At 32.2% G+C, this 11,944-nt stretch overlaps 2 protein-coding genes across 6 annotated transcripts; one reads left to right on the top strand and one right to left on the bottom strand.

Annotated features, from left to right (window-relative positions):
* Positions 1–21: 21 nt before the first annotated feature.
* Positions 22–8,228, top strand: LOC135849142 (regucalcin-like). Of its 4 annotated transcripts, none has more exons than XM_065369408.1 (8): positions 2,563–2,718; positions 3,632–3,781; positions 4,767–4,893; positions 5,034–5,236; positions 6,982–7,188; positions 7,295–7,507; positions 7,585–7,703; positions 7,787–8,228. In XM_065369408.1, the coding sequence occupies exons 3-8, from the start codon at positions 4,829–4,831 to the stop codon at positions 8,042–8,044; spliced, it is 1,065 nt and encodes a 354-aa protein (XP_065225480.1). In that variant the 5' UTR covers positions 2,563–2,718; positions 3,632–3,781; positions 4,767–4,828; the 3' UTR covers positions 8,045–8,228. The 4 variants fall into 4 exon arrangements, 3 of the variants coding, with proteins under 3 accessions (XP_065225480.1, XP_065225478.1, XP_065225479.1); XM_065369406.1 differs by lacking the exon at positions 2,563–2,718 and adding an exon at positions 3,014–3,241; XM_065369407.1 differs by lacking the exon at positions 2,563–2,718 and adding an exon at positions 3,016–3,147.
* Positions 8,059–11,921, bottom strand: LOC135849143 (lysophospholipase-like protein 1). 2 transcript variants are annotated; one of them, XM_065369410.1, is made up of 11 exons: positions 11,778–11,921; positions 10,230–10,285; positions 10,090–10,122; positions 9,884–10,003; positions 9,660–9,797; positions 9,493–9,579; positions 9,284–9,403; positions 9,086–9,210; positions 8,846–8,990; positions 8,624–8,739; positions 8,059–8,541 (listed from the first exon to the last, which is right to left on the bottom strand). In XM_065369410.1, exons 1-11 carry the CDS (start codon positions 11,831–11,833, stop codon positions 8,260–8,262), a joined length of 1,278 nt encoding a protein of 425 aa, XP_065225482.1. In that variant the 5' UTR covers positions 11,834–11,921; the 3' UTR covers positions 8,059–8,259. The 2 variants fall into 2 exon arrangements, with proteins under 2 accessions (XP_065225482.1, XP_065225483.1); XM_065369411.1 differs by lacking the exon at positions 11,778–11,921 and adding an exon at positions 10,379–10,599.
* Positions 11,922–11,944: the final 23 nt, after the last annotated feature.

Genomic DNA, 11,944 nt, shown 5'->3' with positions numbered 1-11,944 from the left:
AAAATTCTACAATTTAAATCCGAAAAATTGGAATAATATTCTCTTATCACCTGTCCTTGATTCTAAAATCCTCGTTATCATTGTTTCTTCCGCACGTGTTGGTGTTTTCCGTGGTTTTCAAAATTCCGCAAATTTCAAATTTTGAATAAATTTCCTAGAATTTTTTTTTAAATTCGATGATTATTTTAAATTTTTGTTGGTTGATAGATTTGTTGGAGTTTGTAATTCGAATTCGATGTTCCATTATTTTGTTGGAGAATTTTTTTCCTCATTGTTGGACTTGGGGTTTTCGTTGATATTTTACCAGTGAGTTATTTTTCTGTTGTTTTACTTTTTCGACGCTTTTCCCTACTATTCACAAATCATATTCACTTATTTTTCGTAGATAAATACGCATCGTTGGACAATTCATCGTTGATTTCAAAATGGATCCGCCAGCTCTCAAACGAGCTTGTTCAGGTACGTTTGACTATATTCGTGACAGTAATATCTACTCAGGAAAATTTACTATGATGTATTCGTATGGTTACATTTCAGATACGCTAAGCACTTCAGCCTCGAAAACGCCACGTACGTCACGTATTATTTCCATGGTTGGGTCTTATATCACGTTAAAAATACTAAAAGATCGCACCGACGGCAAGATCGTTGAACTGACCATTGCAGGTATGTGAAACAACTAACAAGTAAAACAAAACAAGTCATAAACAGTTCTGTAACATGTTTTCGTTGTTTCAGAACCCGCTGAGGAACCAACGAAACCTGTATCGATCTCTGATATTGAAAATATCATCGACCAAGTATATTTTCAAGACAACACGATGGTATTTGAAACGTTATTATCGTGTCGGCATATAGTTGTGATTATTTATCCACCGGACACTGGTAAAACCACCATGGCCATACTTCTAGAGGCATTTTTATCGAGTACGGATTTACCGGATAAAGTAAACAGATTTTTTGAAAATTGCGAGTTCGCTACTCAGTGTCCAGATAAATATGAAAAATTTCGCAAATCGGCTAATGTTGCGTACATAAACTTCGAAGCCATTGAAGGTCGCAACAAAGATGATTTTCAAAAATCTCTTATCGAGATAATGTTGAATGCTTTTAAAAAGTACTTTAACGAAAATGTTTTCGAAAAAGCACAAGGGTTAATGAGTACTCCTGGCAGTGTATATGTTTCTCTACAGAAATTCATCAGGGAGCTAACGATGAAAGATAGAACAAAGACGAAGACATACCTTCTCCTGGATTCTTGCGACAAGGTTTATGATACGATCGCTCAACTAGGTGCCGAGTCGTGGCAAATATGTAAACGATTCACACAATTTCTATCTACCTCATATTCTAATACATTTGCCGATGACGTAGTGACGATCTGCTTCGGCGTTTCGGGGTATTTCGCCACCCAGCTCAGTGGAATGGCTTGTTTTTATGACATTGACGAAGAAAAGAGTATAGTTGGAAAATATTTTTCTTATTCTACGAATACAATCAACAAAGTGATTGAAAAATACGACTTGGATGCTACTGATACGTTGGAGAAATGCTTAAAAGTGGCAAAATTCAAGTTCAATGGAAATTCTTTCCTGAATCCAGCCATCTGCGTAAGCTTCCTTCGAAGTTTATATCTTAAAAGAAATCACTTCCATGTTAATATTGCTCCACGTCCCTTGTGGTTGAGTTGTATATTCACTCAGGAAGATAAAGATTCATTATCAGAAGTACTACGTGGACCGTGCGAAAAAGAATTCTTGCTGTATGTTCGTATGTCGCATATAATCGAGGAAATGTATAATGAAAGAACTCCGGACGGAAAATTGTTCTATTCTATGTTCATTTTTGGTGGTTTTTTATCCTGTGTAAAATGCGCAGACGAAGGAAAATATCAATTAGACGTGGCAAACGAGACTACAAGATGTCTTCTAGATTACTGTTTACGTGATATTTCGAAGTTCACTAATTGATGTTCGAAAATAAATGGTCAGAGTTTTGCGCTGCAATAAAATGGACGATTAGCAGAATTATAACGATCATTTGTGTAGAGCTCTCGGTTTTGGCATAGTAGAAGATTTTATGGTTGTCGTCAAAAATAATGAACAGATTGCAGGATCAGTTCTTGACCTGCTGTCATCAATGTTATCATGGACAGGCTGATGTTCTACCGAGTTTTTCATTGCGAAGGAAGTGAACGATTTTGTTAAAAGAAAAGGAAGTTTCAGTTGCAGAATAGTTATTCTTATAGGTACTGGTGGTTTGATTTTTTTTAGTTTTTTTTTTTTTGGTAGAAGTATTTTTGTATTTTGTACGTTTTTTCGATTTTAATATTGAAATTGGTACATTAATTTTGATTCAATTCTGTTCAAGAATACGAGCAGTTATTCTTATTCACATAGACATAGGTTTAAATTTTTTGAATTTTTCTTTCTTTCATTTTTTTTTTTTTGTTGTAGAAGTATTCGTATGTTTTTCCGATTTTAATATTGAAGATTGGCACATTAATTTTGATTCAATTCCTTCTATTTTAGGACCATCGACAGTTACAAAATTGACGTTCATTTTGTACGAAACTGTACAAACTTTTCCTGTACACCCGGTGTATCCTGTCCTGATTATTGACGTTCGTTAAATGTGAAAATTTGCCGAAAAATTCAAAATTTTGTTTGAATTTCGTTGTGAATTTATCGTTGCTGTTGATTATGCTCGCCGAATTAGGTAATTTTGATATGTACAATCTATTGAAGCGAATAAACGTCTTACCTACGTATTATCAAAGTACCTATTATAGCTATTTTGTTTTTCTTTTAAATTTTTTATCATTTGTTAATATTAATGATTTCAGTGTCTTCGCCTCTTCGCGTTTTTCGATACTTAATTGGCATACAATATATTCGCAAATCACACGATATGATTTTTTTTTTCATTTTTTGCGATAAGGAAATTATCAGAAAAAGGAATTGTTAATTGGGCAGATTTTACATTAATTAAACAAACATCGCAATTATTTCTATAATATTTTTTCAAAAGTAGAAGTAAGATGTTCAACTTGATCAAGAATTTCAAGCTCGTGATTCTTTTTTTGAGTAAAAAAAGTACCTATGTAAATTTATAAAGTTCGTTAAACTTATTTAATTCTGATCAAAGGTTCGTACAGTTATTTTATTGGAAATACTTTGCAATGAATCTTCGATGTTGTAATTTTTATTAAATACGTTCGTATAACTCGGATAATCAAGTGGTGAGTGATTGAGTGGTCATTTCATTATTTTGGTATCTGTATTAATTAATGTATGTAATAATACCTATTTCCAATTTTCCAATTATGCGTTACTTCAGTGCCTCGTTAGCTATGTAGGCTATAAGCATATCCTGCGATTGTATAATAAATTAATACAACGCAACTCAGAGTATACCTACCATTTTTCGATATAGGTATTTTAATTCTAAGACTGTAGTATTGTCCTGTAGGTATCTCGAACTCATTATTTAGGTTTCTCTCGTTTTGTGACTTGTGAGGTAGCTATTGAAATCGAAACAACGAAACAGCATGGTTAATAGCATAGCATAAATTTTTACTATCTTAAAATATACACTTAGGTGACATTAATTTTAAGATTTTATTTTCCAGCTCACTGCAGGCAGTAAATGGTTTAGAAGCTAAGGTACCTACATATCGATATCTGTGTAATTCAAATCAACGTTTAGTTTGCTCATTGCTGAAACAGGTAGTTCAATTTGTCAAGGATTTCCAACAGAAAATCGTCTACGGAAACCAAAAGTAAAGTGTTATTTCGTGTACTATACGTAACATATTCTCGAATATATAGTTTTAAAATAAACGCATTCATGCGATACGTTAATGATTTTAATTAATTAATTTGCTCAGATGTGTATAGTTTAATTCTTAATTATTTGGTATCTTAATTCGTTACGCTCGTTTTAATTGTGAAGCATACCTACGTAGCTGATTCTTGTAAAGAGTATACGATACCATCATCAGGGTTATACAGGTCCAGATAGGTATGTGTTTGCCGAAATATTAATCACCGTGAACCCTTCGAAACAAAACACAATACGTACTCGTTGTATAATAATGTAAATTTGATCTTTGATTATCAAAACTGCATATCGATTTATTACCGTGAATTTTCATTTGTACGAAATCACAAAGCAGCACATACCTAACCAAGTTTTTTAATTATCATTCGACCAATATACTACGCAACTCAGTTACCTACTGTCGCAACTAAGTTTTTTTCAAAAGAGGTTTACCTATTTACACTTGGTGCAATTATTTTAGAATCAATAAAAGACTCAAAAATAAATACAACAATATAGATAGGTAGATACAATAAAATGTTTAAAAACGACGAAGCAATACACTCTGTATCACAATCTGGAAAAGGAAAGTAGGTATTATGTCTAATTAATTACCTGTAAAGCGAGGTCATACGATTTGGTGGAGGCTTTATAATAATTGTGAATTTCCACTTCTGCGGTGTTACACGAATGTAGATATAGGTATATTCTTTATTATAATCTTCGTTTTTGTATTCGAATATTTATTTAAATTTCGGTATTTATTGTTAAATATGCAAATAAGGAAAAGATTTTTGTTCGAGAATACCGACCATTTTCCTTTACGCGGTAGTTGTTTGCGAGTTCGTTTACCGTTATTTGTCATCTGATCAATTTATGAAGCATGTTTCGATGCTAAATATATATTTTAATTTACAAAAGAAGTGTTGTTTTTGTTGGAACAGGTAGTTGTAGGTAGTTGGACCATTCGTAGATTCGTGTGAATATTCGCGGTGATCGGTTCGAGATGTTTCGCGAATACCATTGTTTCAGTTTCATTTTGATGATTTTCGTCGGCTCCATTGCTGTCGGGTGAGTACAAAACTTAAATGCCTACTCTGATAATTATTAATAATTTGATGATATCAGTTCATTACACCGATTTCACATTGATATAATTTACCTACGAATGTATTTTTGTTTTGTTTTGTTTGTTTTCTTCGGCGCTGCAGATTCTCAAAATACAGCTTCCTCTTTCCAAATCAAGAAATAACTTCTCAAAAACCAATTGTTCAGCAACTAACTGGACCAGTGTATCATGGCGAAGGACCTCACTGGGACGCGGAAAAACAATTATTGTTTTTCGTCGACATAATGGGTCAGAGAATATATCAATACGATCCATGTTCAAAACGAGTCACATTTGCCGATATAGGTAAGAAAAATAATGCAACGTTCGTACTCGATTACTTTACAAGTAACCAAGTTTATTCGACCTGGGGCCAAAAAGTTTATGAACTTCATTTTTGAAGGGATAAAATGAAAACTTCATTTCTGAAGGGAAAATGGAAATTTCATGGAACAAAAGTTACTAAACTTTGTTTTGAAAAAAAGCCTCTTGTGAAGAAAAACTCCTCGACAAGACAAAAATATAGTATTGTTTGTCGCGAAAAAAGATTTGTTCTTGTCCTTCAATTTCAAAAATGAAGCTTTCACTTCTAAAGAATACTTCTCATTTGAGATAACTTCCTTTTGAAAAATCTTTTTCAGAAGAAACAAGGCTAATCCAATAAACTTTTTCATTGAAAACAAAATCATGATTTTTTGATTGGGAGGGATTTCTTCACGTGAGAAAGAAAACTTGTGGATTTTTTTTTTTTTTTAGTAAACAATCTCATTTTTGACCTCAAATTAAATTATTGAAAAAAACAGACTTGCTTTAGAAGAGGAAGGGGATGCGAATTTTGGCGTTAGGTACTTTACTAAATTTACTTTTTTTAAAAGTCTCGATCTATTTCAAAAGTAGCTTATCTAGAAAATGCAGCTTTTTTAAAAATTGCCAAAAAGTCTCATTTTTTCCTCCTAAAAATTGGTAAAAATTGTCGCTACTTCGCAAATAGGTTCAAAAATTCAATTTCCCCCCTAAAATTACCTAAAATCATGGTTTTTTTTGCCAAAAATGACCTAAAAGTCTCGCTTTTTTCATTTTAATTGCGAAATACTCGTAGGTACTTCCAAAGGGTCATGTTTTTTGCTAAAATTTACAAAAAATTGACAAAAATTTTCGCTTTCTAGAAAAATTGCTGAGGTACTGTTTGTTGTTTCTTTTCAAAAAATTCAAAAAGGTCAATTTTTTCCGAAATTGTCCATAATTCTCATTTTTTATTTTTTTTGCCAATAATTGCCGTCTTGCTTCTTATTAAAATTGTCATAATAGTTTTCTCTTTGCAAAAAAATTGGCAAAAGCTCTTGCTTTTAGAAAAATTGCTAAAAAAATCCACTTGTTTTCTAGAAGTATTAAAAAGTATCTCTTGGAAAAAAAATGTCCAAAAATCTAGCTTTTTTACCGAAAATTTCCAGGGGGCAGCTCCCAAAAACATGCTTTTTGCCAAAATTATCAAAAATCCTCGCTTTTTCAAAAATGACAAAAACTTTAAACATTGTCTTTTTTTTGCAAAAAATTCCAAAAAGTTATATTTTTTTCTAAAATTGACCCAAATTCTCGCTTTTTTAACAAAAATTGTGAAAAAGTATAATTTTTTTGCAAATTGTCATAAAAGTCGTGCTTTTTGGTAAAATTTTCAAAGTTTTGTTTTCTGTCCAAAAAATATCAAAAGGTATCATTTTTTGTCAAGAGTGTCAAAAATGTTCGCTCGTTCAAAAATTGAATTTTTTTCAGCGGAATACACAGAAATTGTTTTTTTCTCTGCAGAATCCCAAAAAGTGTCACATTTTTTCAAAACTTGTCCAAAAGTTATACTTTTTTGACTGAAATTGTGTTTTGTTTACGTTTTGTCACTTTTTAGTTAATTTTTTGAGCTTTTTTTGGTTACTAAATTCTGAAGTGACATTTTTTTTTTTGTTGAAGAAATTGGGTAGGAACTCTTGTACTTAATGACATCGATACCTACCTAAAATATCAACATTGTGCTAATAATTATGGAACTATATTTTTCGCAGGAGCTCCAGTAGGCGCAGTAATACCTTTATCTGGGACAACTAATAAATTCGTTGTAGGCAAAAAAACCACCCTGAGCGTGGTAACTTGGAACGGCGAGAATTCAACCAGCAAGATTCCGATCGATGAAATAGATTACATCGAATCAAACAAACCACTTAATCGTTTCAACGACGGAAAATGTGACCGAGCAGGAAGATTATGGATTGGTACGTGACGATAATGAATCATCGATTTTACATTTTGTTTTTCTTGTAATTGTTAAATTAGGTAGGTAAATATAAAATATTATAAGAATATGTTGATTAAATACAGGTACAATGGGTAACGAAGACGATAACGGAGTCGAACCAAAGCAAGGCACATTGTATAGATTATCAGATTCTTGTAAACTGGAGGCGAGAATTCGCAATGTGACGATATCTAATGGTCTTGCATGGAGTCCAGATAATCTTACCATGTATTATATCGATACAGAAACCAGCCGAGTGGATAAATTATTTTATAATGTGACCACCGGCGATATCAGTAAGTTGAGAACATTTTGAATTATAAAAACGATTTCAAGAACTTGATTCTAATTATTTTTATGTACCTATCTCCAGTTGATGGCAGTCGTCAAAAAGTGATCGATTTCAGAGAACAAAACATCGCTGGATCTCCAGATGGTATGACCATTGATAATAAAGGAAATTTATGGATAGCTTGTTGGAACGGATCTAAGGTAAACCTATTTCTACGTGTACGTTTGTGTTTCATTTGATGACAAAGTTTATAATTTTATTTTTCGAATTCATTTTCATGTAGGTTATTAACGTTGATACTAAAACTGGAAAAGTAATTTACGAGATTCCTTTACCAGTGGAAAGAGTCACATCGGTGGCTTTTGGTGGTAAAAATTTCGATATTTTATACATAACTACGATGAAAAAAGGTCTAACAGCGGAGCAATTGAAACAACAACCAGCAGCCGGTGCACTTTTTTCTGTTACCAATCTGCCTGTGAAAGGTTTCTATAATTCGCCCGTTCAAAATTTACCTTGTCTCAGATCACGTGGTCACTAAACAAGGACGAAAAATTAATTCGAAATGTTAAGTCTATATTAATAGGTAGATACTTTGTTCGTTGTTTTCTTTCATTTTTTTTTACACGAATTATTTTATCAATGTTTTGTAAATATTATTGTTTTGTATCGAGTTAATTTTAAGATTTTGTTTTCCATATACAATGAGCTATTATTTTGTAACATTTTGTGGTTGTACTTCTTGAATTTTGAGAATTATTGTGTTAGGTATTCTAGATCTTGCTCCGATTGAGAAATTGATTCTTCTTTATTCGGTTTATCGGGTAGTATTTGAGCCAACCATCGATACGTCAGTTGTACTTGTACAGTTTCGAGCAGGTGATCTGCATGGGGTACTTTGAGAAATTTACCATCAGCGCCTAATTCTTTCAACCTTTTGAACGTCTTGTATCCCCATCTGATAGGTACGAAGGTATCGCGATATCCGTGACAGAAAAACATTGGTGGGAGTTTTTCCGAACGATTTTGTGCCAAATGCTGTAAATAATATAGTCGATTTAATTTCTAAATTCCATCCGAAAAATAAATAGGTACTTATGAGGGTAAATGAAATTTTTACGTCGAAAACAGCAGAATCGAAATTTAAAAACGAATTTAGAGCGAAAACGCCGGCGATGTTGTTCAAATAACGGTATGCCATGTGCAATGCCATTGAACCACCCATTCCATATCCACCTAAAAAACAAAAAAACAAGTTTAATAAATTTAACGTTCAAATTAAATTTTCTAAAAAAAAAAAAAAAAACTACATATTTTGATTTCACTCTCTGCTCAATCTTACCAATAACTATTCTTTCGAGTGGAATGCCTAAATCTCGCTCATATTGAATAATCTTCATTAATTTTTCAGCTGCTCTATCGACAGAAGCAGTTATTTCAGAGCTATTGATCAGAAGATTTTCTCTGTCAAACCATACATACATTAACTGAATCATAAACACACAATAATTATTAGAAAATGTACATAAATATGGATAAAACGTTGATTTGAAAATTAAAATGTTGAAAAGCTCAATCTTACGTCGTTGAAGGCAGGGCCATACGGTTGATATGGAGATGTTGGAAATACAAGACGAATGTGTTTGAAATTGAACTTGAAAGGCATCACAGCACTGACCCAAGTTTTCATTGTGCCAGCTTTTACTCCTGTAGAATGAAAAATGATTCAGGATAGACGTACAAATATATTGTAATTTTTTGGTTAAATTTGTATACCTACCTTCAGAATGAAGAAAGATTATAGATCCTGTTATACTGTCGTTGAAATCGGGTGTAACAACGTTTCTCTGATTTACTATAACGTTGCTATGAGTGTATGGCCAGGGATCTTTGGTCGGACCTGCGAAATAATTGATCGGATTGAATACAAAATAATTTAAATAGGAGATGCAAGCATATATGACCAATGGACATTTTTAGCTCATCTACCTGAGTAGAATTCTTTCAGCAGATCGTTGATGTACGAATAGTTAGTGGTTCTTTTCCTTTTTTTGGCTCTTTTTGATTCTCGTTCAGCTAAAAGTTTAACAAACCATACAAAGTTACGATTGAAATGAAATAATTTGTCGAGTAAATTGCAACGAATAGGTACTCACTTGTTGTTTCGCCTTCTTCGGGTATAAGATAAGCTGTTCTCAGTCGTTTGATTTTTTTAGGATGTAATCTAGGCGTGTGATTTCTCGGAACCATCCACTTGGGCCAAATTATAAGTTGCTTGGCTTTCCTAGTCATGGCTGCACAAGAAAAAAGAAAAAAAGAAAATTTTTAAATTGATAATTTTTCGAATACCTAACTACCATGGTGTCAAATTCACACGAACCCAATTTCGATCTTTTCAAAAGATTCCAATCAGGTGTAGTTGGAGTGATTGGATTGCCATCTTCATCGTATGATATTGTCGTTTCAGTCGTGGTCGTTGGCTTAGTAGTAGGTTTTTTACCTGAAAGTGAAATAATATAGGTAAGTTGAATTTGATTGAACGTTGATATTCCAACACAATAAGAGCTAGCATGTAGGAAAAATTACTTTTGGTGGTTTTTTTGACTTTTTTGGAATCAACTGAAAACAAAAAAAAAAACAATAGCGAAAATGAAGCCAATTTTTTCATCAAATTTCAATACGCTCATTTATAGATAAAAGTTTAATAGGTAGTCACAATTATTAACCTTCTTGAATAATGAATCCGTAACAAATCAAGACAGCTGTGATGATACATACCGATCTGAAAAAATATCAACATAAAATTATGTTTAAAGAAAAAAGAATCAAGATACCTATCCAACAAAACATCCATGAATTATTCAAATCTACTCACAACTTTACATCTAAATTCATTTTCTAAAACACTGTTCCTTTTCAACAAAGTCATGCATAAAATTTTAAAAGGAAAAGCGTTCAAAGCAGAATTATCTTTTGCTACATTTTACAATAATTTACTGGAATTTGCACACACATTCATCACAATTTAATAAATATTAGGTAACCCTACATTCCAATAACTTGTTGGTTCGCAGGTAATTGTAATTCGGCATGATCAGCCCCCAGTAAAAGTTATCAGTGGTAAATTGAGTTGATTAAATTTTTATCAGATTGATCGACGTTTTTCAATCGAGAAATATTTCTGATTTGATTTCTTCCTCTTTGACTCAAATTGCAATGTTGTTCATATTAATTAGATCATCATTCATCATTCATCACTGATTGACTTTTATTTATTTGAATTTGAAGAAGAATAGGTGAGTGAAAGCGATGAAATGAGTACGAGTGATTTGATTTGACATGAATGATGAAAACTGAAAATTAGGACTAGATCAACGATTTTAGGGCATAGGGCGTATAGTAAATTAATTTCGTAAATATTATACGAGTAATTTATTAATTGACGTACTTAGAAGAAAGGTAAATAAAAATTAGATTTTCCATCTTACGGAAATTCACGAAACTGACGAAACCGCGAAGAAATTGGTCAATTTTCGAATTGAAAACCGCAAAAGTTACGTTAATACCTTCAAAATACCAGTAAATTTCAACCAATTACCAAAAATTACCGTAATTACCGCATCAGACGTGGTAATTACTAATCGTTAGCCGCCGCAAAATTGGATTTTACTCCGACCAATGAAAACGCATTCCCACACACATAAGGATAATCATGATAACAAACTTACAATTTTTACTTGAAAATAGATTCAAACTGTCTAATTTTGCTATTTCGCGTGATATTAATTTATTGTTTCAATTATTATTCATTACAAATGACTAATGAGTAATTTTTCTATGCAGTACCTATGCAATCATGTCATTTCATTTATTATAATTGATAACTGTATGCAAATCTTGCTCGCGATATTGCAAAATTTTGATCGAGGTACATTTTACAAATACGAATAATCACTCTGATCTGGAAATCGATTAGATTAGAATGAATTGACTTTTCAAAATGCCGAAGAGTTTATGCTGAAAAATGATTTTTGTATTCTCACTCTCCGATTATTTTCCTTCTCATTACTTATTTTATTTTGTTTTTTCTCCTCATCTAAAGTAGTAGATACGAGTAGTTTTTCAGAAGGAAATAGTTCTCAAAATTTCTAATTATTAATACGTATTCTCCTTTCTAGACCTGGAAATCAGTCTACTGTGTAAAAAAATAGCTCAGAATAGGTTGATTGTTGAGTAAAATTCCAGATAACTGAGATAACTAAATATACTCGTACCTATTCATCGAAGCAGTTCGTGAATCTGTTATGGACGATATATTCAACGAGTGCATATTTTATTTCACTCTCCTTTTTTCGAAATTCTAAAATTGAAAATTGAAACTTACAAAAATAAAATAACACACAACACTCACAACAGTGTTATCACAATTTCAGTGGGAGGT

The sequence above is a fragment of the Planococcus citri genome, chromosome 5, assembly GCF_950023065.1.
Source record: "Planococcus citri chromosome 5, ihPlaCitr1.1, whole genome shotgun sequence".
Classification (NCBI taxonomy): domain Eukaryota; kingdom Metazoa; phylum Arthropoda; class Insecta; order Hemiptera; family Pseudococcidae; genus Planococcus; species Planococcus citri.
Note: the sequence above shows the minus strand (reverse complement) of the source record. Positions and strands in the feature narration are given on the sequence as shown.

What these genes read in the sequence shown, in the direction of transcription:
- LOC135849142 (XM_065369408.1), top strand. Translation starts at nt 4,829, where the DNA reads ATGTTTCGCGAATACCATTGTTTCAGTTTCATTTTGATGATTTTCGTC. An exon ending in AGTCACATTTGCCGATATAG is followed by an intron (nt 5,237 to 6,981) that starts GTAAGAAAAATA and finishes TATTTTTCGCAG; the next exon opens with GAGCTCCAGTAGGCGCAGTA. An exon ending in AGCAGGAAGATTATGGATTG is followed by an intron (nt 7,189 to 7,294) that starts GTACGTGACGAT and finishes GATTAAATACAG; the next exon opens with GTACAATGGGTAACGAAGAC.
- LOC135849143 (XM_065369410.1), bottom strand. Translation starts at nt 11,833, where the DNA reads ATGCACTCGTTGAATATATCGTCCATAACAGATTCACGAACTGCTTCG. An exon ending in AGTCAAAAAAACCACCAAAA is followed by an intron (nt 10,004 to 10,089) that starts GTAATTTTTCCT and finishes TTTCACTTTCAG; the next exon opens with GTAAAAAACCTACTACTAAG. An exon ending in ACTCGAAAGAATAGTTATTG is followed by an intron (nt 8,740 to 8,845) that starts GTAAGATTGAGC and finishes TTTGTTTTTTAG; the next exon opens with GTGGATATGGAATGGGTGGT.